At 43.5% G+C, this 26,863-nt stretch overlaps 1 protein-coding gene across 1 annotated transcript; it reads left to right on the top strand.

Annotated features, from left to right (window-relative positions):
• The first annotated feature begins 2,339 nt into the window (after positions 1-2,339).
• On the top strand, positions 2,340-26,409 carry SLC71A1 (solute carrier family 71 member 1). Its single transcript, XM_028732684.2, has 12 exons — positions 2,340-2,610; positions 12,904-12,999; positions 15,373-15,435; positions 16,498-16,625; positions 17,696-17,810; positions 18,234-18,452; positions 20,251-20,364; positions 21,131-21,202; positions 21,673-21,785; positions 23,235-23,332; positions 23,586-23,749; positions 24,870-26,409. The coding sequence occupies exons 1-12, from the start codon at positions 2,524-2,526 to the stop codon at positions 25,074-25,076; spliced, it is 1,476 nt and encodes a 491-aa protein (XP_028588517.1). The 5' UTR covers positions 2,340-2,523; the 3' UTR covers positions 25,077-26,409.
• The last annotated feature ends 454 nt before the right edge of the window (positions 26,410-26,863 follow it).

The following is a 26,863-nucleotide window of genomic DNA, read 5'->3' as shown; positions in this document are numbered from 1 at the left end:
CGCTGTGCATGTTGGTGAATGCTGTTTCCTGCTGGAGAGCATGAGATCTGTAGTTTCCCCTGCCTCCCAATCAGAGTAGGGAAGCAGAGAAAACTTCAAATCTCAGGTTCCTCATCAGGAACCTGATGTTTCATCACATAGGAGCTCATTTCCATTCAAGAGTGAGGCTTACTCTTTTCCTGTCTTGATGAGAAGCAAGCCCTTCTCATCACCAGTTCCTTCCTTCCAATCCTTTTCAAGGGTATTATGTTTGGTTGGAGGAGGGTATGGTGATGTGGACAGGATTGCAGTGGAAATGGAGACCATCCCTAGAATAAACTCTAAATTCTGATGCATCATAACTGAGGCTTTCCAAACTGGCAGATTTTTGTATTTCAGACTCCTCCAATTCCCTATTTGCCCTCATTTGGCAAATGGCAAAGGGCATCTCATGAGTTGCAGGCTAGTAGCAAGTAAAGTCCTGTGTGAAATAGGGCAGCTGAGCTGTAGAACTGCATCCATCCGTCTCTGTTCTCTGAAGTTTAGCCAGTGAGTTAAGCTTCATAAAGGACATTTTTCTACGAGTCACAAAGTGTGACATCTGTGTCAAATTCATTCTGCTGCTCCGTGTATCAGTTAAAGATTTATACTGCCAGTGTCTTTCATTTAAATGACTCTGAAAGCAGTAGGGTTGCATAGGGCCTATGGGAGTTAGTGCATGTATTGACCAGGAGGGTCAATAAACCCAGTGTGCAAGAACTGGCTTAATGTGCCCCACTGTGAGAGAGGGGGAAAAATAATAATGGAAGAATGAAATACATTAATGTACACTTCGTAGTTCCCTTTTTATTGCACAATGTAAATATAACCCAATGTACTATATTTACCAGACAAAGTGTAAACATACAGTATCTTTAAAAAATAATAAAAAAGTGTTGTTACATTCATAGCAGAACAGGACATCTACACCTGAACCAAATGGGTGTGATTTGTATACTGTTGGATGCTCCCTTAATCTCCTAGTGGTGTGAGATTCCAGGAGCTTATACAGGGTTTGTATTTTGTTTTGGAATGAAACACAGTGAAGTGGTGTCTTTACAACCTGAGCCTTAACAGAGGGGTTCACAGCATTGACATCCCAAAAGGGTCTTGTTTCTCCCAGCCTTGGATTCAAGCACCAATTGAGTATTTTACCTCGTTGACATTCCAGCTTGCAACTTTACGTCGACTTTCTGGCTCACTTGGCACAAACTCAATTCTAAACTCTGGCTTCCCTCTGATTTGAAATTTTGTATCTAGCACGGAGCCCCCTTCGCTTTGCTCTCTTAATGGCCCATTCCCCTGGCTATTACCTGAACACAATAAGCCAGCCTGCCTTGATTAGCTCTGAACACTTGCTGAGTCCAGGGATTAGGTGTCGGGCAGTCAGTTTAACACCCCAAGCTTGATTCCAACACTTACTGGATCGAGGAATAGAGGGGTCTGGCACCCCCAAATGCATAACTTTAGGTTGTACCTAATTAAACCATTTAATTCAGTACTGTGTAGGTTGTACCCAATTAAGCCATACTTGGAATAGAGCTACTGAAATAACAGAATCATAGAATTAAGTCCAAATGAATAGATTTAAAGCCATTGGTTTTAAATGGGTCTACTTACAGGGCACTCCACCAAAATAGATATGATTATGATTTCAGATTATTGTTGTTTTATCTCATTTAAAGGCCTGCACATACCACCCACTTATAAAAAAGGCAGTTTATTATTATTTTAGGACATTGGTACTCCTGCTTTTCATCCAAAACATACAATCGCGGGAAAGCAAAATCAGGAACCAATTCTTCAAACTGGAACTCTGAATTATTATTTATTATTATGATTATCATTTGAATTTATATACCGCCCTATACCTAGAAGTCTGGCGGTTCACAGAAAAAGATCACAGTATATAAAATATAAAAGCAATAATAATGATAAAATAAGACCGCAGCCTCATTTTAACTTATGAAATCTTGGTACATTCTTGCCTACAGAGCTAGAAAAGGGAAGAGTGACGCGCCGCCCTCACGAGGCTCCTTCCTGTCACGCCCTGCTCCGCCAGTCACGTAGCCCCGCCCACCCCAGCGACGCTCGCGTCCCGTCGCGTGAACCTCTCGAAGGTTGGGCGGGGCTGGCTCGAAAATTAGCGTCGACGAAAGCGATTGGCTCCCTTCCGCCGCCCTGTGTTGGAAGGGGGTGGAGTTAGGGGCGAGGCCCCCGGGGCTCACGTGCAGGGTCCCCTGACCAATCGGGTGATCGCGTGATGTGAGTCTCTGTTGCCGGCGCCGCAGTTGTTGTTCCCCTTCCGCCCCGCCCTCCCCTCCTCCCTCCCCTCCTCCCCTCTCCAAGATGGCGGCGCCGGCGGGTGCCTGAGAGGGAGGCTTTCGCCGCGCGGAGGAAGCAAGGTCCCGGCCGCTGCCGGGAGAGGAAGACGCGACGCCTCCGCCCCGAGCCCCTCTCGCTGCCCAGCCCGCCCTTCCCTCGGCCCTCCAGGACGATGGTAAAATGACCCAGGCGGGGAAGAAGAAGAAAAGGGCCGCCAACCGCAGCATCCTGCTGGCCAAGAAGATCATCATTAAGGACGGCGGCACGGTGAGGGGGGGCGGCTCCGAGGGGCCCTGAGGGGAGCGCAGCCCTGAGGGGACCGGGGCGCGGGGGGGGGGTGCCCCGCGAGACCCCCTCAGTACCAGGCAGGCCTCCCGCCCGCGTGCTTCGGGCCCAGGTGCCGCCGCCTGCCCGCCCAACGAGTTTGGTGGGTCGCCTTGAACTGAAGGCGGAATGGGTCAACTGCCCCGGTTTGACCGAGGGCGGGGGGGGGGGGCTTTCTATTTTTGGTTCTGCTTGGTGAAATGTTCAGGGTGGCTTTTGAAAGGAGCTTGGTTGACTGCACTTTTCCTAGAGAGTGAGTTTGCCTTCCGCCGTCCTTTGGTCCCGAGTGGGTTTGGGGTTCCCGTTACACTAAACCAGCTTGTCACACAATAGGCTCCCTAAAAGGTGTGTCCCTCTTCAGGGACAAAATTTGTAATCGGGCCTCGTGAGGAAGGTGCATTTCAGGTGGGGAGAATGGGGGGAGGGGAGCACAGCTTCCTCGCTCTTTTCTCTGCTGTCCTGTATATCATTAGAGGGGCTTCTGGTTCAGAAATCTTTATAGATATACTATATGCTATACACACACACACACACACACACACACACACACACACACACTATTCTGGAAAGCGTGGAAGGAAAAGGGCATGTCCTTCTTTTGATTCACAAACATATGTTTTCTCTGAGATCTCCTGGCTGGTGCAGAAATCACTGGCTTTATTCTGGGCGGACCTGTTGTGCTTCCATAGTGATGGACACTTCTGAGCTGCTCGAATTCACTATTTGAAGGAAAGATCCACCCGGAGATTGCAAATTCTATTTAGCATAGTCAGGTGTTTTTGTTAAAGGAAACTGCTGTGGTTTCACCTGTGCATCACCTCCAGCTGGTGTAGGATGCCTGCTCTGTACTACGCTATATTAAATATATGGCTGTTTCAGCAATGTGTGCTGATGAAGTAATCTTGATTTGAATGTTTCACGGTATGCAGGCATGTCCCTGTTTTCATCCCTGAAACTTTTTTGGGGGGAGGGGAACGCAAAATTAATGTCTGTACAGCTTTCTCTGTCACAAGATGTAGAGCACTTTTCAAAGGCATTTGTAATTTTGCAAGGATGCTGAGGTTTCTGTGTAATAGATCATTTTCTTGGCAACTAGTATTTCTAGTTCAGTCTTGCCAGTCCCCCAGATGGTATGCTGGCACATCCACTTTTACCCTTGGATTGGCAGTTTGAACAAGAGCTTTGGCCTAGGGGGCTTCAATTGCTGAACTTAGTTTTAATTTCTATGCTTTGCCATTTACAGCATGTCACACCCATACCTTCACACACCCTGTTTATGAGCTACTTATGTACATCTCTTGCTAATGGATAGCTTCATGCTTTAAATGTATTTTCTGCGTGGAGATCATCTTGTCATAGACACATGAACACACACTGTGTTTCCTTCTCTAGAGCCATCAAGTAACAGATGCACAATTATCTTCTTGTACTCTACTGGTCAAGCTTGTGATTGCAATTTTTACATTTTTAACACTATGGTTGGAATCCAGCTTTGCCTGTTCTTGTTATGTATTTAAGGCAGGGGTGGTTAACCTGTGATCCCCTAAATGTTGTTAGACTTCTAAACTCATCAACCTTAGCCTGCATGACAGGTAACGGGGGATGGGAGGAGTTGAAGTCCAGCAGCAACTGGCTGGAAAGATTAGCCACCTATAGTTTATGGACTTGAGCAAAGAGAGAGTGAGTTTATGGCAGAGAACTGATAATAGCCTATTGATGTTTGATTTGAGTTTGGCTTGACTTTCCTGCTCGGTTATGAATTCAGAGTTGTTTTGCATTTAACACATTCTGTGGTCGCACCAATGTTTTCCATAATTCACACATAAAATGTGAACAGTACATATGTCAAACTGTAAAACGTGTAGAACCGTGAATAGATATGCTTCAAAAAGTTTTGGCCAATTAGGAACACACACATCAGGGAACCTGAGTCTTTGGGGACAGGCCTCTTGTTTACATTCTTCATGTCACCGCTCTTGGTGTGAGCAGCTATTCTGGATTCTGCTGTTGAGTTGGTTGGTTGGTTTTTGCAGATGTGCTCTTCACAGTTCTGCACATGAGAAAGTCATGCATGTTTCTTTATGTGCAGGAAAATGTTTTGTGCAAATTGACAATGAAGAGCTTTGACTCAGAGTTCTGAATACCATAATCCTGTTAGTCAAACTCATGTGTTATCAATTTACACAGTTATTTATGATGGTTCAAATGAATGACACTTTTCACTGAAGGAACAAAGCTTAGAAGATACATTTTCTTAAATGAATTCTGAGTTTCCCGTTTTTAAAGGGGGAATAATAGTACAGAATTGTTGAAGATAAAGCATTTCAATATTTTTGCAATTCCACACCACAATTCTTACTTGCAGTTAACTGTATTTTCAGCTTATCGCCATTGCCATGTTCATTTTATTTATATCCTATATATTTTCAGAAGATTACTCTTATGTTGTTAATAGTGCTTAAAGTAGGTAGAGCACCTGTTGCAGCCTCACTTGCTTGTAAAATTCACTGTCCTTTTTAAAAAACATGCTTGTCAATGCTCTGTCCATTTCTCTACTTAGGAAGGCACACAGTCTGTATATCTTGATTATTCTTGTTCAGGTAACTTGTTCCAATGTAGTTTAGCTTTTTTAAAATTGAGTGGGATCTGCTGTACCAATAGAAAAGGGACACAGGCGGAGACACTGTATTCATGTTATGGTAGAAACTATTAAAGCACAAAGCTACTCCCTTGAATGTTTAACACCACCTACATAATTATTGTTAAAATTGCTAAGTAGTCAGCACAGGTGGTGTGTTGTCTTGTGCTGCACTGTATAGAGCAGTTTTGAGAGAGTGGCCTTTGCTAACCTGGTGCCCCCCCCCCATGTTTTAGACTACTGCTGGCCACAGGAGGTGTATGTCCCAAACCTGTGGAGGGCACCAGGTTAGTGAAGACTGTGAATGGAGGGTTGACTTCTTATCCAACAGTTGTTCACTTTCTGGGGACTCCCTCTGCGAACTGCCTGTGCTTTCAAGGAGAGACTGCTTCATATTTTTGAGGTTGGTTATGTTGAAACTAAGTTGATAAAGGATGTATATTTCTTAGTAGCCTTGAGTTCTGATTTAATAGGTGATGTCTCATTTCCTGACTTTGATTCAGTGGGTATCTCCTTACAACTTAAAGTGAAACTTTTCTTCCTCCAGCTCTTGCTCAATTCCTCCCCTTTATTACAAATTACTCTTGCAAATGCTCACACTAGAAAACAAATATTTTAGGTTTCATAGTTGTCACTTTCACCCTCCTCATTGCAGGTCAGATTTCTAAGTTCCAGTTCAACATAAATGTATGTGAAACTTCAAAACATAGGGTGCCTTATAAATTACTCCAGAAATCTGTACTTGAAATCTTGTTGCCCTGGGGATTACTCCCCTTGATCCTTGAAGGCGCTTCAGTAATAGGTCAGTACTTGTGTGGCCTTTTTATTGCTAAGAAAGGAGTTGGCAATTGTGACCTAATGCTCTTCTCCAGCAGGAGAGTAGGTACGCTGTTGCAGACAAGTCACCTCTTTCATCCTTAAAGGGATGACTGAGACACCTGCAGCACTGCCTATTAGAAGACATGAGGCAGGGTTGTCACAGCTTCCCAAGGCACATGCCCTAGCTTGGCGATAGATTCAGACCCCTGAATCACTACTTAAAGAATCTCAGGTAGTAGAGGCAGGAAAATCCTCTGCCTTAGACTTTGGTAAGCTACTGATAGTGGTGGTTCACATGAATCACCAAATCATTTTGGGGCATTAGGTGGAAGAGATTATCTGAACCTTCAGGCTCACATTCTGCCGCAAAGCCAGGCAGTCAGTAAATCACACACTTCAAAACTGGAGAGAACTGTGTATTAGCAAAGCACTATTTTCACAGACTGTACAGTTTCAGCACAGCATCTTACTTCATGAAATGAGTTGCTGAGGCTAAAAGTTCCTCCCTCCCCACAGCCAACTATGTCTTCTCTCCAGTGCTTCTTGCAAGCAATTGGAGACTGCCCCTGTGTGCAGCTTGTCTTTCCTCCTCTTTCATGCCTCATCTGGTTCTGGAAGCCTGGGTGAAGAGAGGAGCTTGAGGAGGGGGAGACACCCGCGATTCTTCACCAGCCTGTCTCATCTCTGTCTCCTGGCCACCTTTCTGCCTCTGATTCTGGACTTTTCTCTGCCACAGACTCTCCCCGCTCACTAAACCCCATTTCCAGTTTCTGACACCACCTCCCTCTGACCGCTCATGTCACCCCACCACCATTCCCCATGCTTTGAGCCTTTTTCCCTTGGTGGTTCCCCAGTTGGTTCATCCTACCACTCCTTTGCGTCCAAGCAGTCCATGACACATGGTCCCTTCCATCATGCACCACAATTGCCTACTTCTATTCTTGGGTTAATCTCAAAGGAAGAGAGGTAATGGCCACACAGAAGAGTAGGAAGAAGCGTACAATACTGAGGCTTGTGCACGTAACGTCAAACCTTGGTTTAGCATGGGAATCGAACGGACTCCCAGAACGGATTAAGTTTGACAACCAACGTACCACTGTATGTATAGTCTAAAACATCTGGAGGACACCTGTTTGGAGAAAGCTGAACTAGACAGACGTGACGTTTTGACTCATGGCTTAACATGCATAGGCTATACACTCTACAAACCACAGCTACTGGGTTAATATTGCATCTGAACCAGGGATGGTGGTTTGTTTTGCTCCAAAAAAACATGGCGGATAAGCAAAAAACAAACTTTTTCTTATCCTTGTGGTTCGGATGGAACATGAAGGCAGGGCTCGTGGTTTGTTTCTCTCCAGTGCAAGTAGGGAGAGGGGCAAAATGAGCATGATCAGTGCACACATGGCAAATCATGGTTTAAAACACATATTAAGGCAACTTCATGTATTCATATGTAGGAAGAACAATATTGCTTCATCACAGTGCATTTTCCCCCTTGGATAAGGAGTGCTGTCGTGCTCTTTCCAGCCCAGAGTAAGATTGTTGTGAAGAATGAGGAGGTGCTGTTACTACTTTACACCCTCAAGGGAAGCATGTAATTGCCCTTCTGTGCTGATTGTACATAATGGTATAGTTGTTACGATGTGTTTGGTGCTCTGTGGTCTTCAGCTGCATATTTAATGCCCGGGTGCCTTCATGAGAAGTTGCAGAATTGCTTGTAAACATAGCTGACTTTTCTATCTGCATATAAAAGCAGTGTGGTCAGTCAGATGCTCTTATAAATGGATGTTTCTGTGTGGGTGTTTTCAAGCATCACTAAGAACTGTAAAATATGTCTGGAGGAAAACGTACATAAGTGACAAAGTTCTGACTTGTTTTCCTGTTCCATAATGTGAATTAACACTACTCAAGAAAATGTCAATGCAAAAAAGTTTAAGTAAGTAAAGAAAGGAATACTGCCCCCCCCAAAGGAAGTAACATTAATTCAGTGCCATTCATCTTTGTTGTACTTCCCCGTTTGTAATATTCAGTTGATTCCGACTCTGTTCATACCACCATTTTAAGGAAGCATGCTATACAGCTCCTGGGTGTGACAGGATGTGGTTAAGCATTTGATTGTATTTGAAAGTGCTCTAGAATTTTAGAAATGTGAAGTTGTGTGATGCTACTGCAGCTTGAGTACTGTTGTTTTTAAGAAGTTTCTACACTCCATGTTTTAATCCTTTGCAGCAGATTCTTAACTTTTTTCCAAGTCTGTTATGAGTAATTACCGTATTTTTCGCACCATAGGACGCACCGGACAATAGGACGCACCTTGTTTAAGAGGGGGGAAAACAAGAAAAAAAAATTCACCCCCTCTCTGCCCAGCGCCCCTTCAGCGAAGCGGCAGGAGGCGTTGCGCAGAGAGGGGGAGAATTTTCCCCTTTTGTTTTCCCCCTCTAAAACAAGTTGCCGTTTAAGGTGCGTTCAGTCGCCTTCAGGCGGCTACCTTGGAAGCCTGGAGAGGGGTCGGTGCACACCGACCCCTCTCCTCTCCAGGCTTCAGGTTCCTTTCGACCTGCTCCTTGGGGCTGGCGGGGGGGAAGCCCACCACCAGCCCCAAAGAGCAGGTTGAGGAGAAACGGAAAGGCGCACAGCGGAGAGGCTCCTACCATAGCCGCACGTCACCTCTCCAGTTGGGAGAGGGTCGCGGAGGGCTTCATTAGCCCCGCGCGCGCTCTCCCGGTTGGAGAGGTGACGCGCGGCTATAGAGGCTCCTGCCATAGCCGCGCGTCACCTCTCCAGCTGGGAGAGGGTCGCGGGGGGCTTCTTTGGCCCCGCGCGCGCTCTCCCGGTTGGAGAGGTGACGTGCGGCTATAGAGGCTCCTGCCATAGCCGCGCGTCACCTCTCCAGTTGGGAGAGGGTCGCGGAGGGCTTCTTTAGCCCCGCGCGCGCTCTCCCGGTTGGAGAGGTGACGCGCGGCTATAGAGGCTCCTGCCATAGCCGCGCGTCACCTCTCCAGCTGGGAGAGGGTCGCGGAGGGCTTCTTTAGCCCCGCGCGCGCTCTCCCGGTTGGAGAGGTGACGCGCGGCTATAGAGGCTCCTACCATAGCCGCGCGTCACCTCTCCAGCTGGGAGAGGGTCGTGGGGGGCTTCTTTAGTCCCACGCGCACTCTACCGTTTGGAGAGGTGACGCGCGGCTATAGAGGCTCCTGCCATAGCCGCGCGTCACCTCTCCAGTTGGGAGAGGGTCGCGGAGGGCTTCTTTAGCCCCGCGCACGCTCTCCCGGTTGGAGAGGTGACACGCGGCTATAGAGGCTCCTGCCATAGCCGCGCGTCACCTCTCCAGTTGGGAGAGGGTCGCGGAGGGCTTCTTTGGTGACGCGCGGCTATAGAGGCTCCTGCCATAGCCGCGCGTCACCTCTCCAGTTGGGAGAGGGTCGCGGAGGGCTTCTTTAGCCCCGCGCACGCTCTCCCGGTTGGAGAGGTGACGCGCGGCTATAGAGGCTCCTGCCATAGCCGCGCGTCACCTCTCCAGCTGGGAGAGGGTCGCGGGGGGCTTCTTTGGCCCCGCGCGTGCTCTCCCGGTTGGAGAGTTGACGTGCGGCTATAGAGGCTCCTGCCATAGCCGCCCGTCACCTCTCCAGCTGGGAGAGGGTCGCGGAGGGCTTCTTTAGCCCCGCGCGCGCGCTCTCCCGGTTGGAGAGGTGACGCACGGCTATAGAGGCTCCTGCCACAGCCGCGCGTTACCTCTCCAACTGGGAGAGGGTCGTGGGGCTATGGCTTCTTCGCTCCATAGGACGCACACACATTTCCCCTTCATTTTTGAAGGGGGAAAAGTGCGTCCTATAGAGCGAAAAATACGGTACAAGGAATTGAGGCACTGCTCCTGTTTATACCTTCCCTTTCCCCTCCATCTGCCACTGTTCCATCATGTCCTTATGGGAAAAGGATGAAATCCTGAAGGTAGCTGCAGATGAAATCTTCCCCTCTGTTGGCTTGGCTGGGAAAGCGTATCAGCATGAGTTGGCTGCTGCTGGTCTGAGTGCTATAGATGTGTCACAATGCCATAAAAGAGGCAGTGTACAGATGCAGGAGCCTTAACAATTTTATGTAAGGAAATGCCACAACACCTTGGCTGCTGCCACTCTCAGTGTGTGTACACTTGGGTGTCCAATTTTTTGGGGTGGCTTTGGTGTCTCACCAAAAACATTTCCTCTGAACATGCCCCTATTTTGGGGGAGTGGGAGATAGCCAGTGTGAAGGAATACAACTTGATCTATTTGAAGTGGGGTTTTTTAATGCCAGAGTGGTTGATTTCTGGTTTAAGTGGTGGTTCTGAACAAGAGGCTCAAAAATTCAGCCTAATAAACTCCAAGTACAAAATGAAACCCAAAGTTAAAGGGAGGAGAGACAAGAAAAGAAGAAAAATGGGGAATCAGAAACTGAAGCAACCAGCTACTCCCCTTCTAATTGGCTGAAAGGTTGGGAGGGAAAGTGAATCTTTTGCATATAAGTAAAGCTGCTAAATAGGAAATTATTGTTTGTGTGTGTGTGAGAGAGAGAGAGGGAGGGAGGGAGGGAGAGAGAGAGAGAGAGAGAGAGAGAGAGAGAGAGAGATGAAACAATATGAAAGTTAGAGATCATTTTTGGAGCTCAGTAAAAAATGGGGAAATGATTAATTTCCCTCCATTCTCTCTCACATTGCAGCTGGCAAGGGGTGGCGGAGGCATGCAGACTTTTTCTGCCTCCCAGCCAGGTGATCATCTATCTTAGCTTGATGAACAAGACTGTCAAACCCTCCAGTTACATTTCTTCCGCCTCCCCCAGCTTTCTGTAGTTACAGAAAGAATGCAAGCATAGATGCATCAGTGCCAGGAGCTCCTCTGGAGAAATGTTGAAGCATTCTGGCCGTTACAACTCTTGGCAGGGTATTGTTTTTCCACGCATGAGTTTTGATGCAAAATTCAGCTCAGTTTGGGACCAAAAAAAATATAAAATAAAATAGTGCTACACTAAAACATTCCTTTTTGGTTTTGTGTGTACTGTAGTACAAAGGTGTAAACTGTGCTGTAAGATTTGTACTCATTCTTGGCTTAATTCTGTTTGAGGAGTAATTGAATTCCTGTGGCAGTTAAGGTTTTTAGCATCGACCTTTCCATGCCCTCAAACACGTATTGCACTTGTAATCCCAATTAAATGTGGTCTCCTGCAGAGTTATTGGGAGAGAAATAGTAAGTAAGAGAACCAAAATGAGCCCACTACATGATTGTCTCTGGGTGTAGTGCCCAACAATTAAGCCGCTGGCTTAACAGTAGTATGCTCTATATTGAAGAGTTTTCGCTACAGTAAGGCATTTAACCTTAACATCCATTTTAGCAAAGGGCTGTGGCAGTTTTCCAATACATTTATGCAATTAATGGCCACACTTGAAAACTTGGATACTCTCATTTTGATTTGTTCAAGCAATACTATGGCTGCATGTTACTTTGTCATTGATACATTTTCATGGATAGTGGGTTTTGCATGAAGGTATGCAAATTCTTTGCAAAAGGAAGAACTAGCACACTTTTAAGTTGAGAGGATTAATTGGGGAAACACCGATCTAGTAATGTAAAAAGGTAAAGGTACCCCTGCCCGTACGGGCCAGTCGTGTCCGACTCTAGGGTTGTGCGCCCATCTCACTTAAGAGGCCAGGGGCCAGCGCTGTCCGGAGACACTTCCAGGTCACGTGGCCAGCGTGACAAGCTGCATCTGGCGAGCCAGCGCAGCACACGGAAACGCCGTTTACCTTCCCGCTAGTAAGCGGTCCCTATTTATCTACTTGCACCCAGGGGTGCTTTCGAACTGCTAGGTTGGCAGGCGCTGGGACCGAGCAACGGGAGCACACCCCGCCGCGGGGATTCAAACCGCCGACCTTTCGATCGGCAAGTCCTAGGCACTGAGGCTTTTACCCACAGCGCCACCCGCGTCCCTCTAGTAATGTAGGGATAGGTAACTGGAACATGTTTTATTGTCATGAATGTCACTTTACCTGAGAGAATAGAGGACCAGTATTCAAACCTATAGTGGAATCATATAAGAGTCAAAATAGATTTTCATAATGGAAATGAAAACACTTACTGAAAAATTGTATGACTAGTTTGATGCATTCAGACTGTGTTTTTTCCATTACATGCGCATGGAGAGTTGAGTCTTGGGCTCATGCACTTTCTCCACTCACACATGGGGGTTTCCTAAAGTGGCTTCCTGTTAGCCAGCAAGCCATCGGTTTTCCATTTTGTCTGAATACCTGTCCTTAATTTGCCCTTAATCAAGGATCCTAGCATACATTTTGTTCCTCCTTTAAGAGCAAACTATAATTGGCCCAACCCCAATATGTCCTTGTGCATGAATGTGACAAACTTTTATCTTGTCAACAAGCAAGGTCACTTTATAAATCTCTCCTGGTTGGGTGGGTGGGTAGAATACCTGAGACATAAGTTCTATGCATGCATGCAAGCAACTGCAAACTGTAATTTGCCATTATGTCTAAATGCAGTTTGGGTGTCTTTCATTCCCTTGAGTTGTAACATCTGTTTTCACCCCCTGTGGCAGGAGTGCCTCTCTGTATGCTGTCGAACTGCAAGTCTTATCTTCCCTAACCATTGGTACTGCTGGCTGGGGCTGATGAGAGTTAAAGTTCAGCAGCATCTGGGGCCACAGTTAACCACCTCTTCCCTATTGTTTGCTAGTGAGGAAATTATATGTGACTGGTTGGGCTATATGTAGTAACAATTATATTTCTTTCTTTCAGCCTCAAGGAATAGGCTCACCTAGTGTCTATCATGCTGTGATAGTAATATTTTTGGAATTCTTTGCATGGGGGCTTCTGACAGCACCTACCTTAGTGGTAAGTGATTTTTTTTTAAATTACTGTATTTTAACAAGGGATTAGACCTGACTCCCACTCCTCTCTCTGCTTCCTCCCTTCCTTGGCGCTTAAAGCTGGTTAGTAAACTGACATTAAATCACAGCTCCCTGTTTTGGAATAGCTGAGGTTTGATTGAATCAGCAAGCAAATATTTAGGAGGAGGCGGAGTGAGATGGGTTACTCATTCTTGCTGCTAAACTACAGTTTAGCAAGTTGGGGATTGTGCATCTGTATCATGCATAAAACAGTGCATGGTTATTTGGAAATACGCAACAGAGTAAACAGTTATTGACATCAGATCAATGTGTTCAGTCTTGGCATGACTGGCAGGTTATGTGCATGGCTGTATGAGAGAGCCCTTCCCCTTAAGCAGACATTAAGATGACTTAATGCACGCTAAAAGCAAATTCTGAATATATTCTTAAGTGTTCTATTGTGGTTTATTGCTATTTCTGTATCTGGCAAAATGCTGTTATTGATGGTAATATGTAACTGAAATGGGGCGGTTTGTGTTCAAGGGACATAGTGTGACTGGGATATTTGTTCTCAAGTAAATGTTCTGTTCTCAGTTAAATATTCATGTAATCCAAGTAAACTGGCTTGTCTTGCATTTGAAAGGTAAAAATAAACAGTCTTTGAACATACAATTTTAGCTTTGTAATAAGAGGAGGAAGTGATTGCATTATTTCATTGCTAACTTTCTGAAGTATGGAAAGCCTAAAACAATCCAGCAGAGGCTGTGTTTCTGTAAATTCAGTTTCAAAACACACACCCATTTAGAATTCCCTAGGGCAGCTCTGCTCTGATTTCTTTCACCTTCCCCTTTTTTGATGCAGTGTGAATCTGTCTTGGCCAGAAACATGCTAGCAACGTCTGGCTTGCATGTGGATAGGTGGCTTTGAATTTTGTGATATCTTCAGGGAAAGATTCCTTCGCCAGTTCTAACTCTGCAGCATGCACACTATCCATGCCTTCTGTCTCTTCAGACTTCTTTTCTCCTAGCTCACCCCTCAGTAAGAGTCAAACTTTCCTTCTCAGTGCCTCATGATATAAATGTGAGCACAATTCCAAATTCTCTATGCAGAAAAAGCAAACAACTGCAAATAGTGCAGTGTATGCAAATATGATAATGGAGGTAGTAAACAAATTGCTGACCATCAATGTTCCTGTGTTTGCATGGTCATTGTAGCTTATTGTGTGCTGTTATGTAATGACAGAAAAAAACTGCACTTGGTACCAGAATAATTTATACTAGCTCTCTAAAACCTTTGACTGATTACTTGCACTTTTTTTTAATTGTGTAAAAATGGAAATAGAAATTGGTGTTAAACATGATATAGGAAATTATTGGATATAATATTTCAAATACTCTTAAAACTGCTCTTCTGTGTATACTAAACTCAGAAGTAGTACTTACAGAAGTGCAGTTAGCTTGCCAGTCCATTAACATCTGGCAAGTTTATACATTGTCCAACCCTCAAAAGGAAAAATCTTTCAAAGAATGGACAGAATATATGGGAATTTTTCCTAATGACCAAATTAATGCATGAACTTTAAACAACCAGCAAACAGGCAGATTTAAAGAGAGAGACGCCTTTTTAAAAAATTAATATTTGGAATAACAAAATTAATTACAATTTAATACTACATAATTCTTTTCCACCATATGATGCTATATCATGATGTTCATGTTTCTTCAGGGTAATCATATTTTTTTCTTTTGATACATTAGATATTTATTTTCTTTAATATAATTAGAACCTTAAGAAAGTCGTAATCACATTTTATATTAGTTTGATACACTATTTGCATTTTTAAAAAAGTAAAGTATAAGTGTGTCTGCATTATCTCAATTCGCATATGCAGAAACCTAGAAACTGTCTCTTTAAAAAAAGAGGCATAGTATCTCAAAAGTCAGGGCAAAAGTAAGCTACTGATGGTAGTGTTGCCGCACTGCCAAGTAATACCATGTCACACTGGGATTTCTGACAAATGTGGGCATGGATACATCAGCAGTTGCAATGGTCTTTTATGGTAGAAACAGTTCCCATGTTGAGTGATACAGTTGTATCGCATCAGAACGCTGCAGGTATTGCAGGCCCTTAGCTGTAGAACGTCATTCTTCTCCCTCTTCCTTTTTTCTTAGAAAAATCACATAACAAATGGTGATTAGCTTTTTACAGTATTGGCAGTAGTGAGCATTTTCTGCTATGAAGGGAAGTGATTCTGTCTCAGTAAACTGTGGTGGTGGTAATGGAGGCTAAGGACTTTGAAACTTTTTAATGCTTAAATAGAGTATTCATACTCTTAGGTGTCCTTCATTAATATGTCACATGCATAATTGTTTCACAGGTTTTGCACGAAACCTTTCCCAAACATACATTTTTAATGAATGGCCTAATCCAAGGAGTAAAGGTAAGACCAGCCTAGTTTTTAAATGTTTTCTATTGAGGTGTATGATTCATTCATAAATCAAATGCCTGCAAATTAGACCTGAATGGTTCAATTATTCCACCTTGTTCTAGTCAAGTTCAGGATTATACCTGATGTTGTGAATTTAGGGTGAGATCAAACACGATAAGCCAAAAGTTAGACTGCATTTAATTCTTTGTTCCCTCTACGTATTTCATATCATTCCTTTAAGAATCCTCTCAAAACTCTAGGAAGATCATAGCCTTCAGTTCAAGATATGGTGTTACTAAATTCCTGTAGTGACAGGGATTCCTAATGTTCTAGTTCAATCTTGAAGTGAAGACATGTTATTAACCCAGGCCTTTTAAACAACTTGTGTGTGTAGAATATAGGCTCAGTTTTATGATTCCTGTTTTCTTTATCAAAAAGAAGAAGTCTGTAATGCATTTGTAATCATTTTTGTGAGCCACTCATATAACATATTTTTGAGCGAGTATTTATTTGGAACGTGCTGAAGTCCAAACAGTTTTTTCCTGCCTGGTTATCTGCTGGTGATTTGTTCTCACCTAGTAAACCACAGTGTATAAGCCTGCTTTATATCACACAAAAAGGCTTTTGCAATGCCGACCTCCAAAACTGGCACTGTAGGGCTGCCTGTGTTTTTGGTGGGCTAAGAGACATCCATATGAGCCCTATCCTGCACTTTGTGTCATATGCATCCTATTAACTGAATATGCTTGCTGTAGAGTACTGAGTCATTTCAAGGAAGGGGCAGATTATCTTTTTGTTTAAAAGTAGGCTTTAGATGAATGTATTTTTTTAAAAAAGGCTTTAGATCAGTGTTTCCTAAATTTGGGGTTTTTTCAGACTACAACTCCCATCATCCCTAGCTAGCAAGACCAGTGGTGAGGGGTGAGGGGAATTGTAGTCCGAAAACAGCTAGAGACCCAAGTTTGGGTAGCACTGCTTTAAATGAATGTATCAGGATGTGAAACCTTTCAGCTCTTCCTTTTGCCTTCAGTGTGTGCCTTGTCCTTCACTTAAGCATTTGTTTTCACTTCCCAGGGCTTACTGTCTTTCCTGAGCGCCCCTTTGATTGGGGCTCTGTCTGACGTTTGGGGCCGAAAATCCTTCCTGCTGCTAACAGTATTTTTTACCTGTGCACCAATTCCACTAATGAAGATCAGTCCATGGTTAGTGTCCCCTTTTAAAGTTTGTCTGTAAACGTCTCTCATGTTAGTCTTGTGTGCTTGGTTTTCATTATAAGGAAGGCACACTTGGCAAATCCACATTGTGATCGACTCCCGCCCAGAAACCAATGTCCCTACTGTGGAAGGACGTGTGGATCCAGAATTGGCCTCCACAGTCACTTACGGACTCATTGTTAAAACCGTGTTTATGGAAGACAATCTTTCTCGGCTACGAATGATCACCAAAGAAGAAGACGGCAAAATGTCAAAACTTGAACTGTGTTTTGTGCAAAGCTAGATGGTGCTTGTTAGCAGAGTGCCAGCTCACTTAGCAATGAATGCATTGTGAATGACATAGACAAGCTGTCCTTGGCTGCTCTCCTTGTTTTGCTCTCAGGCAGTGCTGGAGACCAACATTGCCTTTTGGTATGCTTTAGGCTTTCCTGCAGTCCCTAGGCTTTATTGAAGCAGAGATTTGGCTCATGGGACTCTGCAATTTCTTGTTCCTCAGGTTTTTAGACAAGAACGAGCCCTATAGAGTTTTTGGCGTAGAGCGTCTCTCTGGAATGACCAGTTATATGTCATTTTTTGCTTCTCCTTTTCTGCTGAAACATTCACTTTTTATGACTCGAGGACGTTCACTCTGACAAAGTATGCCAAATGCACCTATTCAATGTGCTTAACATAACCCATGTTTTTCTTTCTGTGTGCATTGTATGGGCTTAACTAAAAAGCAGTTTACAGATACTTTGAATAAATAAAACAAATATGAAAGCTTTTTAAATCTAATATATTGTGGAAAGGTTTGTCAAAAAATGCTGCCTTTTACTCAGTTGTTGTTGTTGTTCTTAGTAATTTAGTTGTGTCCGACTCTTTGTGACCCCATGGACCAGAGCACGCCAGGCACTCCTGTCTTCCACTGCCTCCCGCAGTTTGGTCAAATTTACTCAGTGGTCCTCTGTTTTAATATTTATTTGAAAAATTGGCTGTATTTCTCCAGCCCAGGCTAGGATTTTTCTTGTTAATTGCAACTACCTTTAAGAAACTATTACTGTGGTTTTTTGTATTCCTAGGTGGTACTTTGCTGTTATATCTGTCTCTGGAGTCTTTGCAGTGACCTTTTCAGTGGTGTTTGCCTATGTAGCAGATATAACCCAAGAACATGAAAGGAGCATGGCGTATGGCTTGGTATGTGTGTAGTTTATCTGAATGTTTTAAACACAACAGTCGTTAGTAATTAGAATTCTTTTAATGTGAGTTGTAACACGTTACAGGAAGTACATGCACCTAATTGGGTTCCTCTTGGTTAGCATCCTACAGTCCTGGCTTCCTGTTCCTATTTATCAGAAGAATCTTTATATCTTCTGTATTGCGAAAGAACTATCTATTGCTACTCTTACTCATAACTTTAAGTCATTCTTCCTTTACCTAACATCCAACAGTTGCTATAGGAAAATCATGATCATTAAGTCTATAAATTATCAAAACTTATGGTGATGTTTTGTGTTAAATGCTTTCTATTTCTCTGTCAACTTTCTTGAATCCTTCTTGGCATTAGAAAGAGAGGATGTGGTTACTCACCGAAAATATTATCCCTGTTATCATTCATAGGTTTCGGCAACTTTTGCTGCGAGTTTAGTTACCAGTCCTGCCATTGGTGCCTACCTGGGTCGTGTGTATGGAGACAGCCTGGTTGTGGTCCTGGCTACAGCTATTGCATTGCTGGATATTTGCTTTATCCTTGTTGCTGTACCTGAATCATTGCCAGAAAAGATGAGGCCTGCGTCGTGGGGAGCACCCATTTCTTGGGAACAAGCTGACCCATTTGCGGTAATAATGTATTTAAACGTTTGGTACAGAGGGTGCTGTGGTGTGCTTTGAAACTCCTGAGTTTTTATTAATGTGTAACAGTAAATGTTTTGTTGAGCATGTCTGTACCAGAATTTCACCCCACTGCTTTTTGCAATTGGTTGCTTAGCTAATGTTTTAGGAGGCTGTGGAGTGGCCCAATTTCAAAACACGCAAACACACTTGGTCTGCGGCTAGATGCCTGGCTGGTCTATATTTCCATACAATTTCCTTACTTAGTCTCTCTTTCCAGAGTCACACTTGTAGGTCTAGGCAGGATTCTTCTTTAGCCAGTTAGCTGTCCCCAACTGCCTTAAGAAACTACAGTCGTACCTTGGAAGTCAAAATGGAATCTGTTCTGCAAGTCTGTTTGACTTCCAAAATGTTCAGAAACCAAAGCACGGCTTCTGATTGGTTGCAGGAAGCTCCTGCAGCCAATTGGAAGCCGCAGAAGCCGTTCCGGGTTTGCGCCATTCGGGAGCCAAAACGTTTGACTTACAAGGCATTCGGGATCCAAGGTTCAACTTTACAGTCAAACCTCTTCTTACGTCCGCCTCCGCTTGTATCCATTTTGCCCAACGTCCTCAGCAAACCCGGAAGTAACCAGCGGATTTGCTGCCGTTAGCACATGCGCAGGAACGGCGATCGCCATTCGCACATGCACAGAAGCGGACAGTCGCCACCTGCGCACAACGGCGCCTCTCCCAGCAACCCGTTTCGACTTCAGGACAGGCCTCTGGAACGGATTGTGGTCATGAGTAGAGGTTCCACTGTATATGGAAGTTCCCATCCAAGTGGAACAGGCTCACTAACTACTCTAAAAATGTTTGGGGCAGTGTCAGGACACAAAAGAACTTGGGCTCCAACATGAGCACATTCTTGAAGAGGAATGAATAGCTATGGGGTGGGTACCGTGTGTCCCAGCTGAAGTGGCTACACCAGAACTGAATTCTGTCCATCTATTAAATGGGCAGGGAAAGAAATTCAGCTGTAGGAGAAAAGCTCAGTCCTTGCTGGCCTCCTTGCTTTTTATGAAGTTTCAGAATGGAGACATGAAAGTAATAAACCAATTTCTGAAAATCCCTTTCTTTGCTTCAGACTATATATGTCCATGTGATTAGAGAGGATTTAGCTTTGATGGGGATATAGCCCTTCAAAACCTTATTGTGTCCTGGAGAAATTGTAGAGAGAGGGAAAATACGGCTGGGTTGGGGGATGCACACATTCCCTACCCTAATTGCCCACCCAGGATAAGGCATTAGTTGTTCATCCAAGTCAGTTTTTCTCCGTCTCTGTTTATTTCAAACTCTCTTCAACATTCTGTGGCTCCTGAACGGCAGTGGACTTTCAAGTCTTTGTTGGGCGGTTTCAGGTTTTCTTTTCCTTTTAAAATTTACTCATCTTTTATCCTGCGTTCCTGGGGAGATCTCTTCATGTATGCAGAAATCCCTCCTTATTTGTGGCCCTGTTCACTGTCCTCCCACGAGGCAAGGAACATTTATTTATTTTATTGTGCTTGAATGCCATCTTTTTCTCCCAAGGAGCTCAAAGTGGCATGCATGGTTCTCCCCTTCCCCGGTCTCCTTTAAACCCCACAACAACCCTGTGAGGTAGGTGAGGCTGAGAGGCAGTAACTGGCTCAAAGTCACCCAGTGGCCTTCATGACCAAGTGGGGATTTGAACCCTCCTTTCCCAGGTCCCAGTCCAACACACTAACCACTACATCACATGGGCTCTATAAATGATACTTGACCATTTCCCTTTCCCCCTCTTGTTCTAGTCATTGAAGAAAGTTGGTCAGGATTCCATAGTGCTGCTAATCTGCATAACAGTCTTTCTCTCATACCTCCCTGAGGCAGGACAGTATTCCAGCTTTTTCTTGTACCTCAGACAGGTAAGCATTTGCCTAATTATTTTGAATGTGGAATATTAATTGACAGAAATGAGGGGTGATCAAGCCGGAACGACTTGATGATAGATTCATTTGCTAGGACTTGTCAGCTTTGCCCGAAGGGGGCAAATCACTTTTTATTCTGTGGTGTGTGGAATCATTTGCATTGCTTAAAAGCACATTCACTTTCTGCTGAAGAACTGACTGAAACTCAGGCCTCTGTACCATTGTAAAGTTAAAGGGACCCCTGACTGTTAAGTCCAGTCGCGGACAACTGGGGTTGTGGCTCTCATCTCGCTTTACAGGTCGAGGGAGTCGGCGTTTGTCCGCAGACACTTTTTGCTGGTCATGTGGGCAGCATAACTAAGCCGCTTCTGGTGAACCAGAGCAGCACACGGAAACGCCTTTTACCTTCCCGCCGGAGCAGTACCTATTTATCTACTTGCACTTTGACGTGCTTTTGAACTGCTAGGTTGGCAGGAGCTGGGACCGAACAACAGGGAGCGCTCACCCTGTCGCGGGGATTCGAACTGCTGACCTTCTGATTGGCAAGCCCTAGGCTCTGTGGTTTAGACCACAGCACACCTGTACCATTGTAGGGACATTTTTAAAAATTGCCCTGCCTTGAAATTGAGTTGGCTAGCTAGTTTCAGTATTTTATTAAATGAAAGATTTTAGTTAGGTAACATTATGTGAACTGAGCACAGTTCGACACGCTCATCTATGCTTAAAGTAAAAATGATCCAATGATTTTTTATTTATCCTTTAGATAATGAGATTTTCACCAGAAAGTGTTGCAGCATTTATAGCAGTCCTTGGGATTCTCTCCATTGTTGCCCAGGTAACTATAACTGACAATCATGGTTTGCTGCAGAGATTCTGTTAGCAGAATATCTTCAAGAACAGAGGTGGTTGGGCTGTCACTGGTGATTAGCTAAGTAAGGCACTAAAGTTTTCATGTTAGGGCACTGATGTTTAAACTATAATCTGTGGAGCCACAGCAAAAATAAGATGAAAACGAAGGGCTTCCCAGTACAAATGATACATAAAGTTCAACTTCTACACTCCAGTACAACTTTACTAAATGTGTGTGATGAAAGCAAACAATAGTTGTTACTTTTATTTTCCACTTGCCCCCCCCCCCCATCATGTTCCCAGTCTCCTGCTTTGTAGAAATCAGATGCCTGGGTCACTGAGAACTAACCCAGGATTTTCTGTAGCTAGTGCTTTTTTAAATCTCTGAGGTGTCCTGGGTGTTTCGAATAACCATATACTGCATTAACTAAAATATTGGCATTTTCCTCCCCTCAGACAATAGTTTTGAGTTTACTTATGAGGTCAATTGGAAACAAAAACACCATCCTGTTGGGCCTGGGATTTCAAATACTGCAACTTGCGTGGTATGGCTTTGGCTCAGAACCTTGGTAAGTAACGTTTTCAATCTGTTGCTTTTTTGTTTATTTATTGGCAGAATCCTGTTCTTTATTTAGAAGACTCCTTAAAATATATGCTATGTGACTCATAAATCTCTCTCTCTTTTTGCTTTCATTCACAGTATTGGAAAGTGTATGTTCTAAAGATGTGCAATGATGATTGTCATAATGCCTCTGTTCTGAGCTACACATTTAGGGAGATATACAGTGGTTAAAGGGACGAGGGTGGCACTGTGGGTTAAACCATAGAGCCTAGGACTTGCCAATCAGAAGGTCGGTGGTTCAAATCCCCGCGACGGGGTGAGCTCCCATTGCTCGGTCCCTGCTCCTGCCAACCTAGCAGTTCGAAAGCACGTCAAAGTGCAAGTAGATAAATAGGTACCGCTCTGGCAGGAAGGTAAACGGCGTTTCCGTGCGCTGCTCTGGTTCGCCAGAAGCGGCTTAGTCATGCTGGCCACGACCCGGAAGCTATACGCCGGCTCCCTCAGCCAATAAAGCGAGATGAGCGCCGCAACCCGAGTCGGTCATGACTGGACCTAATGGTCAGGGGTCCCTTTACCTTTACCTTTACAATGGTTAAATCTGAGTACACCCATCCAAATGCATGGGTTGTATCTGATTAAATCATATTGTAATGCTAGAACCCGTGGCCATGCACTAAAGCTGAAGGTGGCACAATTCAATACAGACAAAAGAAGGTATAGAACCATAGAATTGTAGAGTTGGAAGGGATCCTAAGGATCATCCAACCGTCTGCATTGCAGGAATCTCAACACGCAGTTGCCCATCCAATTTGAAACCATGCAAGACCCTGCTTAGTTTGCAAATATACTAGCAGTTTCACACCGCAGTTAAACAGCCACAGTACTGTAGTGATGATCGTCAACTTGCACAGCTTTAGAAGGGGTTTAGACAAATTCATGGAAGATAAGGCTGTCACTGACTACTAGGCATGGGTATATATATTTCAGGATCAGAGGCAGTATTCCTCCGAATTCCATTGCTCATAACTTGCTTGTGGGCTTCTCAAAGGCATCTGATTGTGGGAAGAGGAGGTGGACTAGATGGAACTTTGATCTGATCCAGGAAGGCTGTTCTTTGAAAGCAATGGGTTGTCATGACTTAAGCCTTTTGATTTGATGTGGTCTACTGAGAGTATGACTTTCTGGGGCTGCAGCCTTTAATGACTGCAGAGAAGTGTAACAAGCTGTTGTTTTCCGATGTCTTCTATGTAGATTTTACATACATTATTCAAGCTATTTTGTTGCTCGTTTTTGCAGTATTAGCACTGATGACATCTTTTTGCTAATAATAATAATAATAAGGCACGTTCTTGTCATACAAATGGCTGATTTCTCTGCAGTATTATGTGATTTCGAGCTGAAATTCTCAGAGGTGATTCTGACAAATTTATCCATTCCAATTTCAACTTTTTTCCAGGATGATGTGGGCAGCAGGGGCTGTTGCTGCCATGTCTAGCATCACGTTTCCAGCCGTCAGTGCACTTGTTTCGCGAACTGCTGATGCTGATCAACAGGGTAGGCACTTCATAAGACAAGACACATGAAGTGGAAAATTCTTGGAACCAATAAATGGCTTTATTTTTTTAGAAGTACATTGAGTACTAGTAAAAAGTGATCAAAATATCTTTAGCAGTCTCGGGATTGTGGGGAGACAGTTTCCAGATAAGGCAGGCAAATATTTGTTAAGCACACAGTAGCCTTTTTTTTTTATCATGGCCCCAGTAGAGAAAACTGTTAGCCTGTAGCTGATTCTTTTCTTGTTTTCTAGGTGTCGTTCAAGGAATGATAACAGGAATTAGAGGCCTCTGCAATGGCTTGGGACCAGCACTTTATGGTTTTATATTCTACATTTTCCATGTAGAATTGAATGAAATTCCAGTGACTCAGAATGATCTGGGAGATAATGTAGCCACACAGCACCATTCGCAGCAGGTATTGTCTTCAGCATTTCTGTATATTTTAACAGGGGAGGGCAGACACTTCACTGCTTGCATACAAGTACCTCTTAGGTGTATATGTGGTGGTAGACTTTGCTTAATGTGTGACTTGTCCTAAAGAGTCATTTCAGAAACAGAATTTGTGACGGTTGCTCTAAAAAGTATCTTCTCTGGTACATGATAGCAGAGGTTGCGAGTTCCAAGCTTACAGCATGGGTAGCCTGTGTGATACCATACAGGTGTCATCATCCCTGTCCATCGTTCATGCTGACTGGACTGATGGGAGCTGGGAGTCCACAACATTTAGAATGTACTGTACCTTGTACCTGGCTTAGAATATCTGATCCTCAAAATGGCTTAATATATCACTACATGGAATTCATCACTACATGGAAATACTAAAGGCTATTTGTTTCACCATTCTTGAGTTAAAAAAATAATACTTCACATCTGTCCACAGCTGGAAAATCATTTTGTTAACTGTGTCATACCTTGCCTGCTGCAGTTTTGGCTGTTGGAAAGGGGAGTGAGGCGCAAGTGCATAGTGCTTTTGCAGTATCTGGAGAAAACCCATATGCAGCTTAAGACCGATTTCTGATTGATAAATGCAATGGCATTCAAGGGTAAATCCAGAATTTTGCCAACAAAGATTTTGTATTACTTTTGCCAGCAAACTACTGTGTGAACATTTTATTCTTGCAAGTCCAATGCTTGGTGCAGAATAATAATAATAATAATAATAATAATAATAATAATAATAATAATAATAATAATGCATAGAGTAGCCATCATCTCTACTTCGAATGATATATATGGGATTACCTGTTGTGTTTGGCATTCTCAAATATCTGGAGCAGTTTTGTAGTTTGGTTTTAAATATGCCACACAGCCGGGGGTGAAATGATAGGTTATTGTTTGCGTTTAGTGGTTCAAAGTCCAGTGCCCTCTAATCGTTTAGGGAGGAAGGGTGGGGAAAAAACTTTGCAACTCTGTTGGCCCAGTGTCCAGTCTTTGCTGCACTAACATCTGGCGTAAGATAATCTAAAGGGGAAACGCAATTCAAACTAAAAGTGGTGGTTTCTTTTGTTAAGCTTCTCTTGTGCTTTTCCTTGCAGAACTCCATCATTCCTGGTCCCCCATTCCTGTTTGGAGCATGCTCTGTATTACTGGCTCTGCTTGTTGCCTTGTTTATTCCCGAACACACCAACTTAAATGGTCGATCGAGCAACTGGAAAAAGCACTGCGGTGGCCACGGTCACCCGCACAGTCCACAGGCCCCTGGAGAGGCCAAGGAACCTTTATTACAAGACACAAATGTATGACAACAAAACTCAAGGACTCCTAGAGCGAGTTTCTTACTCTCTTTTCCCCCCCACCTGCAGTTCTGGATGCACATTCCATTTCCATTGAAAGTGTCGTTTCTTAAGGTGGTCTTAAGAAATTTTATCTCTTTGCATGAAAATTGTAAGAACCACAAACAGGAAGTGGAAAATCCTCCAAAGAAGTTACAACTTAAATTATTTGATTTTTGATTTTTTTTTTTTTACCCTCTAGGATTTTTTGCCATAATGTCCTAGTGAAAAAAAACAAAAACTTATTAAATCTTTTCATCTTAATTTTGAAACTAAATTATATATATTCAAGGTATCGGCATGTGTTCTTGCATCAGTTTCTGGAAGGTGTTAAGCTTTATTCTCTTCATGTTGGTCTCAATGAGACATACTAGCAGGACTTGGGTACCCATTTATTTTAACTGTAAAATCTTGGGTCAGACGAATTCAAAGCCTTAATGTAGATGCACTTGACCAAGAAAAGTGAACTGGGTTGACCTTGGACTGTCAAATCAGTGTCTGGCAGGCTTTCCTTATTTTTACTAACACAATCATGTGTTGAACACACATCCTGAACAGTACACACTCCTTTAAGTGCATTATTCTGCTAATTCTTTCATTCTTTTAATTAAGTATATATCAGTATGTAGTACTTAAAACTAGTGGGTAGCGTGAGCCTAAAAGATTTTATTACTGGCTCCAGAACTCTACCTTCCTAAATACAATTTGATACCACTATGCTTTGGATGTTTTGCATAAGGACCTCAACACTTGAACACACAAACTCAACTCTAAGCTGATAGCCTTGAAGACGTTGGTGTGGTCTATGCTGGATTGCCACTTCTGTTACTGGTCAGCGACGGTAGCTTTTTAAGTACAGAGCTAAAGCCAAATGGCAGTTGATCTGCCTTCTCTGGCTCTGTTGTTATTTGTGAATGAAGTCTGCGGAGAGAGAGAGTGAGTGGCGACTGGTAAGTAGCCCTGCCTAGTAATAGAGGTGGCAATCCTTGCGCTATAGTGGCCTTTCAGGACTGTCACAAGTAACACTTCAGAGCCAAGGATTAGTCCTGCCGTTTCAGGACCACAGTACAGGAGAGAGCTTTATACAATTACTGATGTGAATTTCTCTAAAAATGTATATTTTTGTGTCCGGTTGTATTATTTAAGTGTTCCTTTGTATAAAACGTGTATAAAGTATTGTATAGTTCAAAATGTTTTCATCTTGTACTGTGGTTATTGCTTAGCTTTTTTAATGCACCACGGTTGACTAAAAGCTGGAAAAAATATGTAAATACACTGTTAATAAAGTTGAATATTTTAGTGATTTTTTAAAAAAACAAATTACTTGAAACAAGACTATATGCCATGTGTGTAGATGAGCTTATGCCTTTCTCATGGTAACACTGCTTCTTCTATGTACTCACAGATATTCTTTACTACTTAAAGGCATCACCAGCCTGTGCTTTGTATGAGACACCAGGAAGAGGTAAACATATTCTATAAGGTGTAGTATCCAGTGGTGACTATGTATTAATAGAAAATAATCTGCCAGCAGAATTGGGGGGGGGGGGATTTGGCAATCCCCTCTTAAATCTGCTTTAGACGGTTGTCGGAGCACTTGGTGAGGGGATAGATGGAATACTGTAGAAATAATTCCTTACTGGCTAAATAAAAGGGTGTTTTTCGAATTTGGCTCTTGTAAAACTTCTATAGGAGCAAAATATATCTACATAGCACCAACTGGATTTAGCTTTTAAGATTTCTGCCTTTGGCTATAT

Source organism: Podarcis muralis, chromosome 5 (assembly GCF_964188315.1).
Source record: "Podarcis muralis chromosome 5, rPodMur119.hap1.1, whole genome shotgun sequence".
In the NCBI taxonomy this organism is placed as follows: domain Eukaryota; kingdom Metazoa; phylum Chordata; class Lepidosauria; order Squamata; family Lacertidae; genus Podarcis; species Podarcis muralis.
Note: the sequence above shows the minus strand (reverse complement) of the source record. Positions and strands in the feature narration are given on the sequence as shown.

Bases quoted from the DNA above. Each gene is read 5' to 3' on its own strand.
- SLC71A1 (XM_028732684.2), top strand. From the start codon at position 2,524: ATGACCCAGGCGGGGAAGAAGAAGAAAAGGGCCGCCAACCGCAGCATC. The intron at 15,436-16,497 runs GTAAGACCAGCC...TTCACTTCCCAG, and splicing joins GCCTAATCCAAGGAGTAAAG to GGCTTACTGTCTTTCCTGAG. The intron at 23,333-23,585 runs GTAGGCACTTCA...CTTGTTTTCTAG, and splicing joins TGCTGATGCTGATCAACAGG to GTGTCGTTCAAGGAATGATA.